Genomic DNA, 23,672 nt, shown 5'->3' with positions numbered 1-23,672 from the left:
TCACATACAACTTGTTCATCTGCCAAATCGCAGTTTCAATATTAATGCACAAATAGAAACGAGAGAAAATATATTATATTATATTAATTTATTAACCTCAATTACTTGCAATAATAGTAGAAAAGTGTGATCGACTGTGAGTTTCCCTCTACACATTTTGACTACAACGGAAATATCTTATTGTTGACAAGAAAATACTAAAACATATTAAAAGATATATCGATATACTACTATATTGAAAATATACCAAGTACAGCATTTTCAATAATAGCAAAAGAGTGAGGTATTATAAATATTCATTAAATGCTGAAATATACAGAAATATATTTGGTATATTACATTCAAAATATACCAAGTATAGCTAATTTTGTATTATCGTTGAAATAAAGCAAATTCATATGCTAGAAAAAATACTGACAGATATATCGTTATACTACTATATTGGAAATATATCAAGTATAGCTTCAAATACTCTCTAACTTTTTCCAAGTGAAGCAACATAGTGCGGGATTTTTGTGAAAATATACCGAAAAATTTTGTATATCAATATACTATTACATTCAAAATATACCAAGTATAGCTCTTCGACATCGAATTTTGTAACTCTTTTGATTAGGAGTCAGCCGCTCTTAAAACTCTTTCTTTCAGATTTGCCAGTCTTCTGCCTACTGACTACAGAGTATCTGGGTGTCTGCTATCGTGGCAAGCTTAAAAGTGATTGCCGCACTTCTTGTTGTTGCTCTTTAAAGGCCAATGCCACAGCGCAGCACAGCGCAGCACAGACAGCAAGCAAGAAGCAAGCAAACATACAAGTTGCAAGCGAATTGCATGCAACGCCAATAATAATTGAGCCAACTTTTGGCCAGTAAATCAGCGCAAGCAACCAAGAGGGAAGCGCAGAGAGAGCTTGGTGGGGACAGAGGAGGGCGGGGGAGGGGGCTGCACAGGTGGCAGCGAAACTTGTGGCAGGCAACTTGGAAACGATTTCGTATGCAGCGTTGACGTGACTCGCATTAACATTGCACACGTGTGCCACGCCCACAATTGCATCCACACCTCCGCCTCCCTATCCTCCATCTCCCTCACTCTCTTGCCTCCTTCTACAATGGCGCTGTTGCTTATTATCGAAATTGTATATGCCACAAAACTGCAGCTTTAGTAGAACTTCCTTTAGCTAGCTTCAGTTTTTTTTTTTTTTTTTTGCACTCCTTTTCTCTTTCCCTCCCTCGCTTTCTATTCTGCATTTTTCGTGCTTCGTCTTCTTCTTGTTGGTCCTTTTGCTTCACTTTTTGTGGGCGCAAAGTTTTTGCCAGCAACTTATTAAGATAGTTGGATAGTTGGTTTAGTTGCGCGTCTAGACGGTTTTTAGTCAAATTATGGTTTTCAAACGTCCTCCTCTCTCTCTCTCTCTTTCTCTCTCTCTCTCTCTCTCTCTTTCACTTACTCGCACACACATACAAATAGTTGTAGCTGAAAGTCGGCGACTTTCTGCCGTACTTTCTCCTCGCTTTCCTGTCGTCCATTTCCCCCATTCTTTGTGTCGTTCAAATGAAAAACAAAAACATGAGCTTCTTCTTCTTCTTCTTCTACTTCTTGCGACAATTGTTGTGTGTGTGTGTGTATGTGTGTGTGTGGCATGTGATGGCATGTCAAGGAATTGGCCATTAGAGCAAACTCTACTTGCGCCTCGGGACCATGCAATTTGCCAGTGTTAAAAAAAACAAGTGAGAAAGCTACCGTCGAGTGTGCTCGACTCTTAAATACCCGCTACGCATTTCGAATAAGAGCAAAAATGTGGTATTATTATTAAAATATACCATAAAAATAGTAAAACATGACAAAGGATACAGTTAGTAGAAAAGCAAGACAGTGCGGTATTATTCTCAAAATATACCGAATTAATATACCACAAAAATACTAAGATTACATCAAAATCTATATTTGGTATATTGTATTAGTACAACATTCGAAATATACCAAACTATTCTGCTCAAGAATATGCTTTATGGGGTTGGATATATACTAAATTCGTATACCATAAAAATACTAACAATACACTAAAGGCTATATTTGGTATATTGATTCAAAATATACCATAGAATACAAAATATACCAGACTGTTCTCATCAAGAATATACTTAATAGGGTCGGAGATTTCTGTGCGGAATTGATATGAAAATATACCGAATTAATATACCGCAAAAGTACTAAAAGCCATATTTGGTATATAAATATATTCTAACATACAAAACGGAGTCTTTTTTAAAGTCTTAGATCTAGTCTATATACAGAAAAATTAATCCATTAACAGAAGGCAATTTTTGGTAAATCGATATACTATAACATTGAAATTATCTCTTTTAGTATCTGAGATTTAAAGTATGGCTGTTGACGCTGATCAAGAATATATATACTTCATGTGGTGAAAAATGCTTCTTTCTGCCTGTTACATACGTTTCCCTCTAGCACAAAGTTATAATACCTTTCAACTTTTTATGAGTAGCGGGTATGAAAAACAACGCAGCAAGCATGAAAAGTGTTGCACAATGCAGCTACAAAAGAGGATGAGAAAATAGGGGAGAGGGGCCAAAGGTTGCAAATGGGGGGCGTTTTGTTTGTTTTCTGTATTCGGTGACCTTTGAAAAACCCGCAAATCTGTTCAGGTCGTGCATTCTCTTCTCATATATGTATATTGAAAAATTGAAGAGTGATAAAGACTATTGGCATTTCCCTTCCATATGAAGCTTGCTCGACTGTTAGATGGTCATAAAATCTATTATATTAAATCTATCTTTGTAATAAAAAAAAAGATAATATTTAAACACTTCAAATGACACAACAGCTTAAATAGCTGTGCAATATGCAATATAATGTTGATGGTAAAAACATTTCACATTTTGCTTTTTCAATAAATTAATTTGATTTCTGTTTCAGTTGTATTCTTTTTTCTTCAGTTTTGTTTTTGATTTAATTATTTTTTATTAATATGTTTTTTATAATTAAGTTCTACAGAAAAAAGTTCCACGATTTTCTGGGTGAAAGATTAAAGACGCTTGACAACTAAAACGTTAAGCGAATCGAGTTTCGAGATGAACTTCGTGATGCAAGGGAACGCGAGTGCGAAAGATAAATTTCATTGGAAATGCAGCGATAAGTTTGGAAAGCGAATTCATCGAATTCACCTGACGGGGAGAGAAATGTGACTGAATGGGAGTAGGGGCAAAGGGAGGGGTAAGGGTTGGGGCACAAATGTAGCTAGCGGGGACAAAGCAAAAAAAAAAAAAAAAAGAGGAAAACTTTTGCTGTTAACTCATCGCGTGAGTTGAACATTTTGTTGTACATCTATTTGCTTGTTCTTCATGCCATGTTTTCTTCTTGTTTTTACTTCTGATTCTATTTTTTGTGGGTGCTGACCTATTTTTTAATTTACTTTTATTGCTGGCGTCGCCCTCTGCACCTTTCCCCCTTGGCCTAAAAGAGAGATTCGCAGCTCGACGCATCGCCAAAAGATGAAATTGGAATTTTATTTTGAAAAAAACAACAACAACAAAAGTATTTCACTTATTTCGCTCTCGCAGTCCGTCTGCATCTGTTTCTCATCTATGTTTTAAAACGTTGCCCGCAAAATATCCGTAAACAAACAAACAACAATAACAAATGCTTTTGACCACTGCCAACGTTTTGCAGCAACATTTTATACCCTGGAACTTGGCAAATGCTTTAATTGGGTAATTTATTGCTGTACTCAAAAAGTGATCTACGCAATGTTATTGTGATAAATATAATACAATGAACTGTTTAATAGAAAGTGTATTTATTTCAAAGAATATGGAACACAAAAGATTTGTTTAAAGAATTGAAGAATTTGGACAAATTTTCAAAAATAGTTTTGCTGGAAGAATTTAAATATTTAGAATAAATTTTGTTTGCAAATTTTAGGTATTTATTCAAGGAATACTTTTGTTTAAAGAATTCAAGTATTTAGACAAATTTTGTTTACCGATTTAAGGTAATTATTCTATAAACAAAATTCTTGTGTCTTTGTTATTTGAAATTGAACAGACTTCTGTTAAATTGTTGCCCATTAATATGAATATTAAAAGTGCAGAATAAGAGAAAGTACAAACAAATTGATGATTAGGTTTTCGACTAGCAGATACCCTATAGATATAATAATACAGTGTATTACAAAATAGTTTCTCGTTACCCTATAAAAATCTCGCATTATTTATATAGGCTAAATCTAATGAATAGTTTCTTAAAAGATGGTTTCTATCGCAACCATTTTACAGGGTATCTTATAGTCGTACATGCAAGCAAATATTCTAACCTCTGCTAGTCGAAAAACTTTGCTAAGAACTAAAAGAGAAACTATTTTGTAATACACTGACGAATCTCAAATTATTTATATAGGGTATCCGCTAGTCAAAAATCAAAAGTTTGTTAAAGAAAAAGATTCTATTGCAATCATTTTACAGGGTATTTTGTAATCGTGCATGTATACAGGGCATCAAAAAACCTCGCTAAGAAATAAGCGAGAAACTATTTAGTTGAATCTCTCATTATTTTTAATAGGATATCCGGTAGTCGTTAGAAAAAAGTTTCTATTGCAATCATTTTACAGGGTATCTAGTAGTCGTGAATGCTCTGCAAATGCTATCTTTCCCTTTTGTAAATTCAATTGCCACTCAACAACAACCAGATAGAAAGATAGAGAGAGAGAAGGAAATACCAAAAAGAGACGAACGAAAAAGTTGCCAAAAACATTTGCAGAAAATTTCCGTGTAATGTCCTCGACAATTGTTGGTGTTGTTGTTGTTGCAGGTATTATTGCTGTTGGTGGTAAATTTGCCTGGTAATTAAGTGCTAAATATGTGTGAAATGTAAATTGTTTTTCTGCCAAGAAAACAAGGAGTGGAGAGAATAGAGAAAGAGCGAAGCAAAAGCCCAACTTCAACTTCAACTTCGAACTCAACACGACTCGACTTGATTCAAGAGTCTTGCGCAAGGATTAAGCACTTAGTCCTTAGTCCATGTTGAACTGCACTTCAGGCAGATTGCAATGCGATGCTGTGAATATTCGAACAACAAAGATTAAGCTACCTCAATTGCCTCAACATATACCCTGTACTTAGCCAAAGAGCAGGGTGTATTGATTTCTCGAAATTCAGAAATTACTCAGAAACCTATTATCTTTATGAATATTTTAAACTAAAACGTCGTAATTAAATTAATATTCCCAAATTTAATTCATAAATTGTACCCTGTAAACTTATTTGGAAATATACTTTTCCAAAACTTCATTACATTTAATAAAAATAATTCATTAAATACACAAAAAGAAAAAACGAGCTAACATCACAAATAAAATCTTGAATCCAGATTGTTTTTATGTTAAAATTGAATCAAGAATCAAGATCGAAATTCTATAATTCTATTCAAGAATGTAAGAATCTTTCAATTGAATCAAGCCAAATTCTTAAATCCAGATCAAACAACCTTAAATTTAGCTTGTTTAAAAGAAAACAAAAATAAATAACGTTTTTTCTGATTTTTAAAAATTACAACATTTTTAGAAAAATTCAAAAAATTCTTTTTTTTTAAGATCGAAAAAAACTTAAATCGAGATTTACAATCTCTTTTTCAATATAAAATAAAAACAATCTTGAATGAAGTTTTTAATCTTAAAATAAAATGATAAATTTAGCATAAAAATCACGATTTAAGATTGTTTAACTTAAAAATCTTATTTCAAGGTTGCTCTTTTTAGGATTGGAAAAATCTTAAGTCCCATTGAAATTGATGTGGTTTATTTTTTATATTTGTATCTATTATATTTACTATACAGAGAGAAACAAATATAGATTGAAAAAATATTGATTTAAGATTGTTTTAACCCTAAAATCTTATTTCAAGATTGTTCTTTTTAGGATCGAAAAAATATTAAATAGAGATTTTTTCAATATAAATTTTTTCCTCTCTGTGTAGTAAATATAACAAATGATAAACATATAAAAAATAAACCACAGTTTTACATTCACTCTGACCCACTTTTGTATTACAGGGTATACTAAACAAGAGTAGAGCAACAACATTAAATGTTCTTTTACCTTTCTCTCATTACTTTAAATTGCAACTTTGCGCAAACTTTTGCGTAATCTTTTTGTGTAAATTCCCAGGGTATTTTACTTGACACGCACAATTGGCAAAGTTCATTAAAGCAAATTAACCCAAAGCCAAAAACTTGCCGCCAAAAAGCACCGCCAAAGTGCCAAAGAGTCGCCCCAATTGAAAAAGCCAAAAACCCACAAAAAAGGGGAGGAGCAGCCTATTGAGATGGATTGGATAGATGGAGCAAGGCAAAAAGGGAGCAGAGAGCGAGATGGGGCGAAAGAGAGTGAGGGAGAGGGAGATAGCAAAGTTATGCCCGTCAATCTTCGCGACGAGGCGACAGTTTGATAAACTGAACTGCCGCCGAGACAAGGATGGATCCTTCAGATACTCAGATACTAATCAGTTCGTTCGTTGAGCGTTTAACAGGAAGTCATAAATTTTAGCCACCACATCAGAGCGTGTGTGTTTGTGTGTGTGTGTCTCTCTCTGTCTCTGTGTGTGTCGCGCCCTTGTCTAGAAATTTTAATTAAAAGCGATGACATAGCGAGTAATTCGATATCAGAATGTCGCCTATTAATTTTAAGGACATTTCCTTTATTGATTCTTTGTCAATATTATATTGAACCCATAATTTACACATAAAAGGCCTTTCTCCACGTCTCTTTCCATCTCTATCTCCATTTCTATTGCCGTCTCTTTCGGTTTGTGTGCGTGTCTTTGTGGCTTTTGTCCATTGTCTTTGGATTACGAATTTGTCTTTGGCTTTTGTTTGTGCGTGTGGCGTGTGTTGCATGCATTCATCCTCGACACAGGAGCGCTGCGCTTCCTTTCAACTCTTTCAGCGCGCGAAAACAATGCGAGCAAATACTATTTATGAAATTTGGTATTTCTAGTTCTAGTCATGAAGTGTTTAATTACACTCTGACCTTTGTTTTCAAATATATTTCATGCGCAGCAGGTTTTAGCAATAAATAAATACTCAAATACTTCACAGCGAGTCGTTTTAATTGAAGTTTCTACTCAATGTAAATGTGTTCATCGGTATATTTTAGTATTTTTTTATGTTTATGATGTATAATCAAAAATGTAATTGAATTTCTAACTCAATTCTAATAGTTGAATAGTTGAAAAAAAACTAGCAATTACATTTTATACCAAGTACATGTTTTTAGTATATTTTAGTATTACTTTGGTATATTCCAATACTTCAGAGCGATTAAATTTAATCTAGGCTTTATTCAATTGAATAGGTGAAAAAATTATCCAGCAATTGCTTTATATACCAAATATGATATATGGTATTTTAGTATTTTATTGGTATATTGCAATTTTCCAAAGCAAGGCAACTTAAATTAGGTCTTATTCAATTCAAAAAGCTAAAAATAAACTAGCAGCCATGTCCGTAATATTTTTTTTTAGTATTTTCTTGGTATATTAATTTGGTATATGGCAATACTTCACAGCGATCAATTTTAATTGAAGTATCAATTCAATTCAACTATTTGAAGCTAAACTAGCAATTAAACTAAACACCAGGATTTAATATATTTAAATAGTTTTTGGTATATTAATTTTGTATTGTGCAATACGTCAAAGTAAGCAATTTTAATTTAAGCTAGCACTTGTTTTTTATACCAAATATAGACTTTAGTTTTTTTTTGTATTTTAAATGATCAAGTGTGACCAAATTTAATTGAGTTTTATTTAAATTCAAAAATGTAAATACCGACTATAATCTTTAGCATATTTAAGTATTTTTTACTATATTTATTTGGTATATTGCAATACATGACAGCGAGTAAATTTATTTTAAGTTTTAATTCAATTCAAATATCTTAAAATTGAATAGTAATCACTTTATATACCAACTATCTTCTTTGGCATATTTTAGTATTTTCTTGGTATATTAATTTGGTATATTTCAACACTTGTTTTAATATTTAATATGATGTGGCATGAACTTTTAATACCTTTGCGATCTGCTCATTCTATTTCACCATTGCCAGCTAATATAGAATTGCTTTTGTTTCGAGTTTTTGTTTCTTTTGTGGATTGCTAATGAGACTAATAATTGTCATACAAATGGAACCCAAACTAATATACCAGAAACATATTTGACTACATTAATATATATATCAATTTTTTTATATTTTCTTTTCATAAATCTATTTAATTTAGTTTTGAACATTGATTAATACAAACTCTGTTAAATCGGCACAGTTTCTATCTTGGAAATGCGCTCCTGAAATCGAATTAGTTGCTGTGGCTGTGGCTGTGGCGTGTTGCCCTCTGATGCGCGACGCCATTGTAAGCACCCTCACACCCTTAAACACACACACACACACCCTTTGCTACACACTCGATATGAAGTGTGTGCGTGACTTTTGTTCGTTGTTGTCTTTTCATAGCCACTTTTGGCATAGTCAAGGAGCATGAAGAACCGCATTACGACTCTTTATGTTATATCCCTTCTTGGCTTGTCTTGTCGCCTGCCTGCTGCCTTTTTGGCTTTGGCTCTATTTTGATTTTGATTTTGATTTAACGTTCGTAATTACAACAACATCAACAAGAAATCTGACTTAATTTAGTCATCGCAACGCGCTTGTTATCGATAAGCGGTTACGACAGAGGGCAGAAGAGAAGAGAGAAGGCTCAAAAGGATGTAGGAGAAGTCACAAAAGGGAATCCTGTTTGTATGTTTTTGTGTGGCAAACATTTTCAATATGCATAAACCGTAAACTTTGTTGATTGTTTCTCTTCCCCCATTCCCCCTTCCGTTGTGCTGTGTTGTGTTGTGGGTTAATTACGTTTTGTGCTGCCCTTGTTTAACTTTTGTGCCGAGCGCAAACTATTCGCCAAAATCAGTTTATAATAAGCAAACAGCCACACAAAGCGATTACATTAAAGACTGATGTAATCAGTTGTATTGTACAACACATTTTTGGACACTTGAAACTATTGAATAAAAAACGAAGAAGAAAAACTGCTGACCAAGGTGACAAACACTCATTTGAATAGATTTCAAGTGATTTTAACGCCAATTAGGAAAGTCAAGTTGCGCAAATCGACTGCGACAATCGACAACGACAACGACAATCGCCAATCGACTGAGACATTTCCATTTTGAATAGATAATGAAAGTGCGGCGGCAATCGGAATGCCCATAAAGCATCCAACAAAGTGGCGACACTTGGTCGCATTTTTGGGTCGAGAAAGATAAAAAAAAAAAAAAACACCACCCGAAAAACTGTTATAACAATAAATTAAGTTGCTGTTGCAGCATAAAACCAAATTGCCACATGACCGACCGAAGAAGGGACATAACAACAGCTGAAGAAGAAAGAAAGACGCTGTGCAATCTGTTGACGAATCATCATCGCAGATGAATCGAATGGAATCTATGATAGAGAAACTTACGAGAGAGCGTAGCGTAAACTGGCTTACAGACTGCCGCAGCAAGCCGCAGCTAGAGTTGCTGGATTAGGGTTGCCAGGGTTGTCAGGGTGCCAGGGTGGGCAGCAGCCAAAATGCCGTAAAACATTCTCAAATGCTTTTTATTGAGCAGCTTTGTGCCATTTTTCGGTTTGACTTGGTTGCGAGGCCAATTTAATAGCATACTTTTCAGCACTAAGCAGCCAAACAAGAGGCGACGCCACCAAGCTCCAACTTGAAATAGCAGCAGCTGAAGACCAACAACAGCAACAACAACAACAACGACAACAACGGCAACAACTATCCCACAAAATATACGCGACAAACAAACAAAATGAAGTGACGGCAACTCGCGACTAGTGCAACGCCAACGCAAAACGGACGTTCATTGTTATTTCAAGAAAAGCAACACGACAAAACCCAACGCCAAACCGACAAGCGCCTAACTTTCTCACTCTCTCTCTCTCTCTTGCGCTTCCCTATCTTCAGCCTTTTCTTCATCTTGAGGAGACCAAAAGTCTTACATAAGCAGTGCCTCTATTAATACTCTTCTCAAGCCAGTCAAAGTCCTTGAAATCGCTAGATAAAGTCAACACAGCAATTAGAATAGCGTGCTAGCAGCATAAATTTAAATAAATGCAGAGCCTTCTAGTGAACTACCGAGAGGGTTCAAAGACTTAAAGTGCTGCAATTGAATTTATAGATTACAATAGAATAACGTTTTAGAAGCATAAATTTCATGCAAGCAACCGATTACTTGCATTAACTGCAAAAGAATACCTCCTTTATTAATTCAGCCTTCTAGTGCACTACCTAAAGGTCTGAAAGACTCTTCACAGGTTCAAAGACTTATACTGCTGATTACTATAGAATCGCGTTTAGCAGCAACTGTATAGGAATGCCTTTAATAAGGTACATCCTTTTAGTGTACTACCTGGAGGTCTCAAAGAGAGCTTACAGTGCTGCAAGTGAATCACGACTGAATTAATAGGCAACAGAATTTATAGATTATCAAAGGAAAGCTCGCATAAAGTAAGGTACAGCTGCAGTTCTAGAGCCTTCTGGAATTTCCCAGAAGTATACTACCTTTATTAATGCAGAGCCTTCTAGTGCACTACCGAGAGGTCTGAAGGACTCTATAAAGTGTTGCAAGTGAGTCACGACTAAATTTATATTGAATTGTTATATAGAAGAATGCTCGCTTAAACTTAGAACTATCTCTTAGTCCTAGAGCCTACCGAGAGGCTCAAATAATTTTAAAAGCAAATCACAATGAAATTGTTCTATTACGATCGCCTTAGAGTCGTACATAGGTAAACAAAAAGAAATAAAAAGTATCGCTGATTGTTTCAAAATAACCACGACCTTCTGCAGTACCGAACACCTTTCTAGTTTTTTATATATTTAGGATACTATAATATTAGAATATCTTTTCAAAAACTTTATACTTAGTTATATTCATATTCGTATTAATGTCTTAAACGGCAACATTTGCGACCTTGCGCAGTACCGAACACTACCGACTTTAGTTTACCACACTTTCGACCTGCTCATCTTTATAGCTAAGAGGCCGCGACCTGAATAGGGAAGTTGAAAAGAAGACATAGCATAACGCTGGTAGCTGCAGGAAGCAGCAGCAGCAACAGCAGCAGCAGCAGCGATTCCAACGACTCCCTTTCTCAACATCCGCTTTGACTTGCAGCAATTTCTTTTGGCTTTATTGCCCCAGCCACCGCGCGTCGCTCTGTCTCGCCAGCCAGTCAGTGTTTGTGTGTGTGTGTGTGCTACCCGCTGCGGCACGACGCATATAGCATAAATTTTGAATACCCTCCAAAGTGGGGGAGTGGGGATTTTTTGGTCCGAAAGAAAAATAGCGAAAATTGTCTGTCGCTTGATAAAGCGGAAGCAGAACTTGCCCATAAACGAAATGTGGCAACTGAGTGTAAACTTTATTGGCGCCCGACTGACTGGCGACAACGACAACGACGACGTCGACATCCTAGACAACCAGGAGTCTCCATTTTCTCTCTGCCCCCCTCAGAATCTGTAGAAGCCTTTTACCAATGTTTGGACGTTGACTCATGCGATACGCATTTAGCCAACGCCAGACATTGGCGTCTCGATGGCTGGCTGACTAGAGTTTAGCATCCCCCAGCAGAAGGGGCAAGGGAAAAGGAACAGGAGCTGCTTGTTTGTTTTGTCTGCCTCATTTCTCACTTGTCTGCGCCATAAGGAAATCTTACATTAGTTGATTTCATGCGCTGTTTACATTGGCAGCGAATTATGCGCATTGAAAAGCCAAAAAAATAGATTTGGCTGCCAAACTGGGTCCATGACCGACGACTTGCTGTGAACCAGGAACCATTCTGGTGTCATTGACGCGGGGATTCGATTCGATTCGATTCCATTGGATTGGATTGGGAAGCGAGGGGGGAATATTGGTTTATATGCCTAAGGTGGAGACGACGACGACGACGACGAGTCGTATGTGTAAGTTGAGACGACTTTTGCCTAGACAAATTTCTAGTGGGGAAATGAAAGTGGTTTTGTCAGCTGGCTCTCTGGTCTAGTCTCCGTCTCCGTCTCGATCTCCGTCGCTGTCTTGAAACTGTATGTGGAACTAGGCTTAAAGCTTTGGCACATTAATGCATCTCGGTCTTTCTCTTATTGTCTTTCTCGCACTGAACTAACACATTTTTCTCATCTCTCTCTCTTTCTCTTTACATTTCTTTTTCGGTGTTTGTCTTTCGCATTTGCAGAAGTCCTGTCCAGCTGGGAGGAATGGTGGACATACGATGGCATTTCCGGTAAGTTTTACTTTTCCCCTCTAAGCTTGCAATGCAATTTAAAGAGCAATCACAGCATTTGTAAAATTCTGCAAAAATCTCTTTGACTAAACATTCGTTGATGCACACAACACGACACAAGTAACGAGTTAACGAATCCTCGACTGATAAGAAAACCTAATCGTATTCAAGAACTGACGTTGGAAAAGTGATAGAAATGCATAAAAAAAAATTAGAAAACGGAGCGAAAAATTGAATTTATTTCAACAATTCGATAATACATACTAAACTATGAGAATTTTTACTTACATTCAATTTCCCTTTAGCATTTGCTCAGTTCAACTGAAAGAAAGAAAGAGAAATGAATTACAAATTAAATTTCTAAAGAAGGCATATCCATTAAAGTTTAATCTTAGTTGACATCAAATATAACTAGTAAGAAAGCTACAATAGAGTCTACTCAACTGTGAGATACTCGTTACACATTTTCAATAAAAGCAAGAAGAAAACTACAATTGGCATATTTTGTATGTAATAGTATATTGATATACCAAATATATCCTTCGGCTTATTTTTGTTTTTTTTTTAGTAGAACAATTTAGTATATTTTAAGAAGTGCGGAATTATTATTTATGTAAATATACTAAATTGATGTACAGCATGTATCAATACACCAAATACCAAATAGTCTTTAGTATATTTTTGTATTTTTCAGAACATCAATTTGGTATATTTTGAGTGGAGCATTATTCTTAAAATATACATTTTTGTTCTGATAAAGTACAAAAATATACCAAAGTCTATATTTTGTATATTTATTTACTATTTCATTCAAAATAAACCGATCGAATTTTTCTTATCTGTTATTATATTTAAATTAAACTTATATTTTCCACTTGTCGTAAAATCAAATAAATAATCATATCGTAGAAAAAATACAAAAATGTACTGTAATTCATATTTGGTATATTGATATACTATTACATTCAAAATATACCGATGGTAGTTTTCTTTCTTAATATTTAAGTTAAACTAATTTGTTCTACTTTTTGTAAAAATAAATCGTAGAAACTTGACTAAAATTTAAGAAAGATTATATACAAAGTCATAGAAGAGAAAAGGTGGAAGGAAATATAGATGCAAAGCTAGTAAGAAATAGAGAGAGAGATAGAGAGAGAGTGCGAGAGGGAAAGGGAAGAACACATCAAAGAGCTGTCCGCTTGTTTAGGCGATTGAATTGCAATTGAAACGCGTTTCGCAGGCGTCCGAAAACAAATTAAATAAAAATGTGCAAGGAAAGAAAAACAAATTAAATAAACGGCAACATTTTTGTGGATAATACGCAACGATACGACGCATGTGAATGAGTTTGAGTGTGTGTGTGTGTTTGTGTTTGTGTTTTTTTGTGTGGGTCTGAGTGCCAGGGGCATTTTTGTTATTACGCCGCATGGTGGCAACTTGCAACACGACGCAGTTTTATTTATGCAACACAGCAACAACAACAACAACTACGCAAATGAATGGATTGAGTGGGCGAGCGAGCGAGCGAATAAGTGAGTGCATGAATGCAAAACTGCAAATGAACATCAGAGCAGCAGAGCAGAGGCATGCAACAAAGCGCACGCGGCACATGACACATGAAGCGCCTTTTTTAAACTTTTGACATTTATTGCAATCTGCGCTAGTGTGTGTGTGTGTGTGTGTATGTGTGTATGACACTGTGTGCGAGTCTAAGTGCATTATGCATTATCCAAATGCAGTTGCGACACATTGAATGAGGACTTCACGAACAGCAAATTATTAAGCAGAAAAGGTGACAGTTGAACTATAAAGACAGCGAGGCAAGAGAGAAACTAGATAAAATAGCAAAACAGTGCGGTTTTTATTTCAAAATATACCAAATTAATATACCGCAAAAATACTACAAATATGCCGAGGGTTATATTTGGGATATTGATATAGTATTACATTCAAAGTGAAAAATATGCCAAATGCAATATTTGATATATAGTACATTCAAAATATACCTCAGAGTGAAAAATATACAATAAATGTTATATTTGGTATATTAATATAGTATTACACTCAAAATATACCATACAATTCAAATTATACCAGATTGTCAGGCAAAACAGCTAAAACTTCAGTAAGTAGACATTTTTTGCTATACAAAAGTTGTTATTTAATAAATTCCACAATTAGTATACAATCCAAATTCTCAGAAATCATAAATACTATAGGTCTTATTATCTACACTAAACTCCTAATTCAAAATTGTATTTATTTGTATTGATTTGTGGGGGAGAAAGGAGTGTCAAACATAAAAACAGATTTTAAAAATAGAAGAGATAAATAAAAATATAAATATAAATTAATTTAAGATTTATTCATAAAAAAATAAAAATCAACTCTCGACAAACGATGTTATATGAAATCATGAAAGAGTTAAACAGAAAAATATAAATATGTAATACATTTTAAAATCTGAAAGATTTCCAAGAATTAAAAAAAATAGATACAAAAAATAGAAGAGATAAAAAAAATGTAAATTGACTTAAAAAATAGAAGAAATAAAAGAAATTTATTTAATATTTATTCATCAAATATAAAAGTGAAATCTCGACAAAGAATTGAAGAATTTGTAAAAAATATGTTTTTTTTTTAAATCATGGAAAAGGAATAAGCAGTAAAAATATACTATAAAATCGATGCATTGCATAATTTAATAATCAAATAAATTTTAAGTCATAAGAGACAATCGAAATGGAAAATTGAAATGAATTGATAAGAATAAATAATAGAAATCATCTAATGCAAATAAATTGAAAAAATGCTCTCCTTTCTCCATAACTCAACTGACATTTTAAACTAAAGTTTTAACTTGAAAATCGAGCCAAAAACAAGACTCACAACGAGCATTCCAATGGATGCAAATGCCACAACAATTTCAAAGTTATTTTGTGTGTATTTTTGGTTGTTGTCGTGTTTTATTCAGTTTCTGTTTCTTTTTTTTTTTTTTTTGTTGCAACATACGTGAAGCGCAGTGAAAAATATTTAATTTTCCATATGGCAATTGCAATGCAGCAGTGAGTCGCAATCACACCCTTTCTTTTTTTTTTGTGCCTTATCTCTCTCGCACTTTGAGTTGGCAGTTCATTGTTTTGAAAAGTTTCGACAGTTTTGTCTGTCACATCAACAACACAGCAGCAGAAGCAGAAGCAGAGGGAGGAAGCAAAGGGAGGAATGTATGTATACATACTAGAGTGCAGCTCCCGTTGGATCATTTAATTGCTATTTAAACTGACGGACAGCAGAAGAGCAGCAGCAGCTGCTCGACAGCATCGACGTCGACGAGAAGCTTATGAAATTTCATTTGGTATTTGAATTGGCGACTCGCGAACCCAAACCTCGCCTTGCCTCGCCTCGCTGTTTACATTTGAGAGGTGACTAGGACACGTTTTCCATTTCAACTCGAACTGAAATAGGACGAGCGATTGACAAGCATCGCTCATGGACTGCTGAATTCATCGCTGCTTTCCACTACCCTGGGGAAGCAGTGAACAAATTCTAATTGCTTAAACATTTCATTTTCGATTATCTCTTGCTCGGATTTGTTCAATTTAAATTGCTTATATCATAGAGATTGATAAAAATGTATAGTTTGTTAATAGAGTATCTAGAAGTCGAGCTCACTCAACAGCCAACACACATTGTTAATACAAACGCCAGCGACATTTGCGTACACACACGTAACGTATTTGATTTTGCAGGTCCAAGCTTCTGGGGACTCATCAATCCGCAGTGGAACATGTGCAACAAAGGACGACGCCAGTCGCCCATTGATGTGGTGCCCGATAAGCTGCTCTTCGATCCGTACCTGCGACCGCTGCATATTGATAAGCACAAGGTAAGTGAGAGTTGAGCCAGCACATATTTCTGTGTGGAGTTGTCTCTCAATCGTTGTCATTTTTGTTGTCAACAGGTTTCCGGCACACTGCACAACACTGGTCAATCACTCGTCTTTCGCGTCGACAAGGACACAAAGCAGCACGTTAACATATCCGGCGGTCCGCTCGCCTATCGCTATCAATTCGAAGAGATTTACATACACTACGGCACCGACAACAGTCGCGGCTCCGAGCACTACATTCAGGGCTATAGTTTTCCCGGCGAGGTGCGTAGTTTTGCTCTTATTCTCGACGAGTGATGAGTGATGAACACACTCTTTATACTATTTCCATCTATTCTCATTCCCTCACTCTCTCTCTCTCTCTTTCACCCCGCAGATACAAATCTATGGCTTCAACAAGGAGCTGTATCACAACATGTCCGAGGCGCAGCACAAATCCCAGGGCATTGTCGGACTCTCGTTGATGGTGCAAATTGGCGAGACGCCCAATCCAGAGCTGCGCATCATAACGAGCACATTCAATAAGGTGCTCTATCGAGGTGAGTGTGCTACATATTAATATAAGGTTAGTCACTTATTGTCCGGGAACAGATTGCAAAACAGACATTAAAAAAGGGTTCTTTATCTATAACAAGTATTCATAAATTAAAAAGAAAGTACTTCATCAGTTGAAGTCTAAATCAATTATAGTTTTAGTCTCTTATTTAATGAAATGGGCTATTAATATCAAAATATACCTAATTAATATGCCGCAAAGATACTAAAAATATACCAAAGTTCATATTTTATATATTGACATAGTATGCGGTATTTATTTCAAAATATACCAAATCGATAGAACACAAAAATACCAGAAATATACTAAGCTATATGTCGATATACATATATACATATATATATACATTCAAAGCAAGTAAAAAAGCCAGTCACTCGTTACTCATATCGAATAAAAACAAAAGAGTGTGGTATTATTCTTAAAATATACCAAATTAATATACCGCAAAATACAGAACATATACCCAAGACTATATTTGGAATATTGAAATAGTACTACATTCAAAATTTACCACAGTGCTAAATATACCAAATGCTATATTTGGTATATTGATGTAGTACTACATTTATACCATAGAGTGCAAAATATACCAAATGAACAGCCAAAGCAACTAAGGTCTGTAGTAAGTTGGCGTTTTTGCTCATACAAAAGTATTTCTTAAATAACTCAAATAGATTTAGTGTCATTTTTAAACATTTCCTTTGAAGTATTCCAGAAACGAGTTTAGGTGCTAAACAAGCTAAGTTCGGTATATTTTGTTTCTTATACAAACGAATAAAGGTGTGAAGCATGGTCACACTTAAGTTTGGTATATTTTGTATCCTATATAATCGAATTAAGGTGTTGAGCATGGTCATATTTAATTTCGGTATAGAACTATTTAACCTACTTCATTGGGTAGATAATTAAGAAATCAGCTCTCGCTCTTTAGATATTTTGTTTCGTATAAAAACGAATTAAGGTGTGAAGCATGGTCACACTTAAGTTCGGTATATTTTGTTTCCAATACAAACGAATTAAGGTGTTAAGCATGGTCACACTTAAGTTTGTTATACAAGTATCTAACTTATTTGAATGTGCAGTTGTTGAAGTATTTTGTATCGTTCACTTCGATCACATATCGATCATCTCTAGTTTTGTTTGCCATCTCTAGCAACATCGGAGTTCAATGAATTCTTTCGCTGCTGGGGCTTCGCTGCAATTGGTTGGGGCAACATCATTTCCGCTACGCAAAATGTACCGGAAATGTTGCAACAGCCACGTTGCTTTCGTTGCCGCTGCGTTGCGGCCAGCCAGCAGCACTTTTATGATGTCATTGCGGAGCAACAACAGTGACTGCAACAATTGCAACAGCAACAACAGAAGCAACAACACCAGCAGCAGCAACATAATTATGTGTGCCACCGTCTCGCAAAGTGAGCCATAAAAATTGCTCGACAGCAGTTGCCGCGAAATTGGCGCCGTGGCGCAAAGTGACGAAAATGAAACCTCGAATTACACTAAACCGACACTTAATAATTCCCTTTTTGTCCCCACCTCTCTCTCTCTCTCTCTCTCTCTCTCGCTTTCTGTCTCTATTTCTTGTTCTCTGTCGGCGGTTTCAGTTTAATAGCCTTTTTACAGGTCGTACAACTTTATGTAGACCCGTGCACAAAAAAAAAGGAAAAAAAAAAGAAATAAGCACCGGACAAGCTTTGCCTCGCGGTTGCGGTTTAGCCTTCACTTCTCCCCCTAAAACGTTCCGCGACTGAAGAAAATATGCGGCCAATTTCTGCGAAACCAACAAGCAAAACAACTTCAAAGTTAAACAGCTTCAACGAGAACACGAATGCAACAAAGAGCGACTCTTAAATGTCGAACACGAATATTGAATGCACTTTCCTAGACGACGCTTTATATTCGATATCGATCAATCACTTTGTATGGCGTTAATCAGTCTTATACATTTATCGATTATGTTATCGATGAAGTATTTCAATTGTTTTCTTGAGTTTTTTATTATCTTGGGCTATGAAAGGCTTCAAATACACTACCTCAATAACTTTTATGATACTAATATCAATAAATCACTGTTATACATTCACCGATATTAAGTTATCGATAAATAATTACAACTATATGTTAATTCTGTTCTTACTTTAGACTGCTAATGGCTTTCAAATAGACTCATTCAATAAAATTAACGACACTATCATCGAAAAAGCAGTAATTTACATGTAATTCAACTGTGTGCTTAACTTTTTCGCAACTAAGTAACTTCAAACACCCTATTATCGATTTTATGATCGATTAATAATTCGATTGGATTAACACTCAAAACATTCCCGACACTGTTATCGATAAACGTCTAGACTATAACGACTTATCGATTATTTTATAGATTAACTATTTCAATAGTTCGATTAAGCTATTCATAACTTTGATAACTTTCACGACACTGTTATCGATAAGAAGGTATTTATCGACAATGGTATCGATTAATTAATAAAACCATTTGCGTTACTTTTTCGCTGCATTGTACTGTTAACTATTTTGAAACACCCTATTATCGATTATACAGTTATCGATTAACTCATCGATCGACCCGATAAATGTCTAGATTATAAAACGCGCACTTCAATTATCGATATTTAAACAGAGTGTACAATTTAGTGCACGTATTTGCCAACGAGCAATTCTGATGCAAATACTATTTTCTATTACCACTTTTTTTTCATGTTCGCATGAGGAATTCTCTCTCTCTCTCTCTCTCTCACACACTTTTTCTGTCTCTTTCTTTGGGCATTGCTGTGCATTCCGTTCGCGTTTTTCCGCCGCCTCATAAACCGCGAGGCGCTTCATTTCCGGCTTGGCATAATGATTTGTATGAATGAAGTCGAGGAGCTCCGGCGACGTTCAAGTGACCAACTAGAAGGCGGTGTCCTCCCCACCACCATCGAGTCCCGGGTTCGCCCCCCCTTTTTTCACTCCTGCCGAGTCTAGTCTGAATTATTCATTAGGTCTGTCGACTCGCAGACGTTTTGCATTCATATTTCGTATTTTTTATGTGGCAAAGGCAAAGGCACCTTTAGAACTGCATCGAACTCTGGCTGGCTGCACCTTGAACTCTATTTGATTTGCATACCCTGTAATTTGTCACTAAGGGGCATGCTTGATGAGATACTTGATGATTAACAAAGTGTTATATTTTCTGCTCTTTCGTTTTTCGTAGGCTTCTCGACGCCCATTCGCCACATATCGGTGCGATCGCTGCTGCCGAATACGGATCATTACATCACGTACGAGGGATCCACCACGCATCCGGGCTGCTGGGAGAGCACCGTCTGGATCATAGTTAATAAACCCATCTATATCACGAAACAAGAGGTAAGCAATGCGAACAGCTGTGGGACGGAAGGGGGGCGATGTTTCATTGATTTCACAAGCGACCGCAAATAATGAAATGCATTTGCGTTTTGCAATTGCAATTAGGGAAGTCTTTTTTTTATATATACATATTATTCTACTCTTTTTTTGCTCTCTTTATGTATGTATGTGTGTGTGCGTGTGTGTGTGTTGCAAATGCAATTATAAAATTTCTCATCAATTGGGCAACCGGTTGGAGCGCGGTTCAGTCGCGGTCAATGCGCTACTCTGCGCATAATTAAAAAACAATATTTGGTTAGTTTAATCAATTTGCATATTCGCATTAAGTGCCGCCACGGATAACAACAATTCTGTAACTAGAAGCGAAAAAACACAAAAAAAAAATAATAATAATGCAGCAAATCAAATGAAATATTTACAATTTGTTAAATCGCACAAAAACAAAAAAAAAACAATCAGCAAAACAAAGCAGGGCTCTTGTGTCAATAATACAACTTAATCGCAAACAATGGCTTAATCAAACAAATTACAAAATATCAAATTTGAAAAACTAATGAAGCCTCTTGCAATATGAATTTCGATATAGAAAAATCTCTCTATAAATATTTATTTTACTTGTTATCATATTTTGAGTCACAAGAAATATGTTGAAAATAACTTTCTTTTTAATTTCCGCAGTTATATCAACTCCGACGACTGATGCAAGGCTCCGAGAGTACACCGAAAGCTCCATTAGGTAATAACGCGCGTCCCGTGCAAAGTTTACACCATAGAACCGTAAGGACGAACATAGATTTTAAGCGTCACAAGGTGAGTAAACCTCAATTCAAATAAATAAGAAAACTATATTCACTATTCATTTTTTCATAAAATATATCAAATTAAAATACCGCAACAAAACCTCAACTATACCGAAGGTCATATTTGGTATAAAAACAAAACACTGCGATATCAATTTTTAAATATACCGAAGGTCATATTTGGTATAAAGGCAAAAAAAAAACAGTATATTAGTTTGATATATTTAAGTCAATCCACACATCTTAAAATATACTGCAATAATATACTGAAAGTCATATAAAAACAGCACATTGCGGTATTATTTTGGAATTATACCAAATTAATATACCACAAAAATACTGAGCATGTACTAAAGTCCATATTCAGTATAAAAGCATAACAGTGCGGTTTTATTCTTGAAATATACGAAACAAATAAACCGCAAAAATACTTCAAATATACCAGATGTTATTTTTGGTTCATCAATGAAGTACCACATTTGAAATATACCATAGAGTACGTAACATACTAGAGTTTCAGCCAAAGCAACTAAGCCTCATTCAAAAGGATTTTATTAAATAACTTCCATAATTTTCCGATCTCAATCAGATTTTCAAAAATAATAACTATTATACGAGTAGTTATTATTGCATGTACCAAAAATCTCAACTCTAGCTTTCAAATTACACTTGTTATTCAATTTTTGTCAATTTGCTGGTGCGGAAGTGGGCGTGGCAAACATTTGAAACAAACTTTGATCTGCGTCAAAACATCGAAAAAGAATTATAGCTAAATTTCTTATAGTCTCTGAGGTCTAGATGTTTATACTGACGGACGGACAGACAGCCAGACATGGCTAGATTGTCTCGGCTGTTAATGCTGATTAAGATGCCTCCTTCTCCCTTTTACATTTATTTCATGAAGACACAAAGTTATAATACTCTTCTACTCCGCCCACAGTTTTGCTTGAATCCATCTCAACATAAATCACAATTAAGTTCATTCAAATTGACGATAACTCATTTAATATTAGCAACAACTTTGAATTAATAAATATTGATGTTGACTTTAATGTGAGTTGCTTTAATCTTTAATCCACAATAGAATCAAAATGCGTGTCCTTCGATGTACAAGGACATGTACTATCGAGCGAATCGCTGGTCACCCGATACGGGAATGCTGATACGTTGACAACCACAACAACAACAACAACAACATCAACAAGAACAACAACAAAAACAGGAACAACGAAGCGCACCAACAATAACGATAACAACAACAACAACAACTGCAACTGCAACTGCAATAGAGGCTGGCAACGCATTTCGCATTTTTGATGCCGCATTCAAATTTGATATTAACGTTTTTGAAACGAGCTCAGGATTCGTTTGGCTTGCAGCAGCATTCCTTCTCCTACAAATGCAACACACAGCAACAATAACAACTGCAAAAACAGCAACAACAACAACAAGAAACTCTCAAAAATATGGTAAAATTGTAGCGAATAATTTTGAAAAAGCAAAGCTTGAGAATACCCTTGCATATTAATCTAGGAATAAATGCTAGAAATATCAATATCGTTCCTAAAACATATGAAAAAAAGAAAGCTGTCTTTAATTTGATTTAAATAACTTTTATAATTTTGCATGTTTGTACTTTAGTTATGTAATATCGCTCTGCAAGGGTATTTACAGGGTATCTATACAAAATGAAAGGCTTATAAGAACGAAGAAACACATTAAAAGCCACAAAACCGCAAAAATGTATGCAGGCAAAAAAAAAAAAAAAAAAACAAAATTAAACTAAAAAAACCAACAGAAAAATAGCTAACACAAGAGCCTAAAACATGAGTAAAACACTCACAACACACACGCAGTCATTCACACACACATTATCACACACTCACATTCATTCACACACACACACTTGCTCACACATGACACAAAATTAATTTGACGCCCGAAAAATTTGTGTTGCATACTTTCCAGCGCAGTGTTCTATCTGTGGTGAGTTGTGGAGTAGTCTGGTAGCTAGTGAGGAGGGGGTGAGTGAATGCCCCCCGTTTAACTCTGCCTGCTACTATTGCCATAAATTAATTGCTGCCTTATCATATTTACGCAATATAAATATTTTCGGGCCTAATATTAATTTATACACACACACACACACACACAACACACACACACACACACGAACAAACATTGCGAGCTGCGAAATTTGCCTATTAATTGCTTTCAATTTTCCAGTTTTGTTCAATTTTATTTATGGGCAATTATTGATTATGCCCCATTATTGTTGTATTTATAAATAAATAGTTTTAATTTTTTGCACAATTTATTGCCACACACCGAATAAAAACAAAATAAAAGCCCCAAAACTTCGACTGCAAGTCGAAGCTTTAATACTCTTGCAGCAGCAAAAGAATTCAATTAGCTTAATTTCTAGAAAGAAGATTGTGAAACTAGATTCTCTGCAAGGGTATGCCCAAAAGCACGACTACGACAAGAAACGATAAAAGAATTTCCGTAAACTGGATGGGTGGACAATAACTAAAGAAAAACAAAAACATAAAACATATATAGTATATATATATAGGAAAAAGCAAAACAGAAAATAGCAAAGAAAATTTAACCAAGCTAAAAAAAAAATAACAAAAAAAAAAAGAAATCAAAAACAAATATTCATATAAAATATACACCAGATATCTATAAACTAACGTATATACAAA

The 23,672-nt window shown here is 35.2% G+C and overlaps 1 protein-coding gene across 1 annotated transcript in view; it reads left to right on the top strand.

Moving 5' to 3' along the window:
• LOC117577546 (carbonic anhydrase-related protein 10) overlaps positions 1 to 22,708 on the top strand; it is a 28,821-nt gene extending 6,113 nt beyond the window's left edge. Inside the window, exons 2-8 of the mRNA XM_034262376.2 lie at positions 12,306 to 12,353; positions 16,103 to 16,239; positions 16,315 to 16,506; positions 16,619 to 16,781; positions 20,010 to 20,164; positions 20,843 to 20,974; positions 22,049 to 22,708. Of these exons, the coding sequence (XP_034118267.1) occupies positions 12,306 to 12,353; positions 16,103 to 16,239; positions 16,315 to 16,506; positions 16,619 to 16,781; positions 20,010 to 20,164; positions 20,843 to 20,974; positions 22,049 to 22,135 (914 nt within the window). The 3' untranslated portion in view covers positions 22,136 to 22,708. The remainder of the gene's footprint in view (positions 1 to 12,305; positions 12,354 to 16,102; positions 16,240 to 16,314; positions 16,507 to 16,618; positions 16,782 to 20,009; positions 20,165 to 20,842; positions 20,975 to 22,048) is intronic.
• Positions 22,709 to 23,672: the final 964 nt, after the last annotated feature.

The sequence above is a fragment of the Drosophila albomicans genome, chromosome X, assembly GCF_009650485.2.
Source record: "Drosophila albomicans strain 15112-1751.03 chromosome X, ASM965048v2, whole genome shotgun sequence".
Lineage (NCBI taxonomy): Eukaryota > Metazoa > Arthropoda > Insecta > Diptera > Drosophilidae > Drosophila > Drosophila albomicans.
This window is presented reverse-complemented; position numbering and strand designations above follow the sequence as displayed.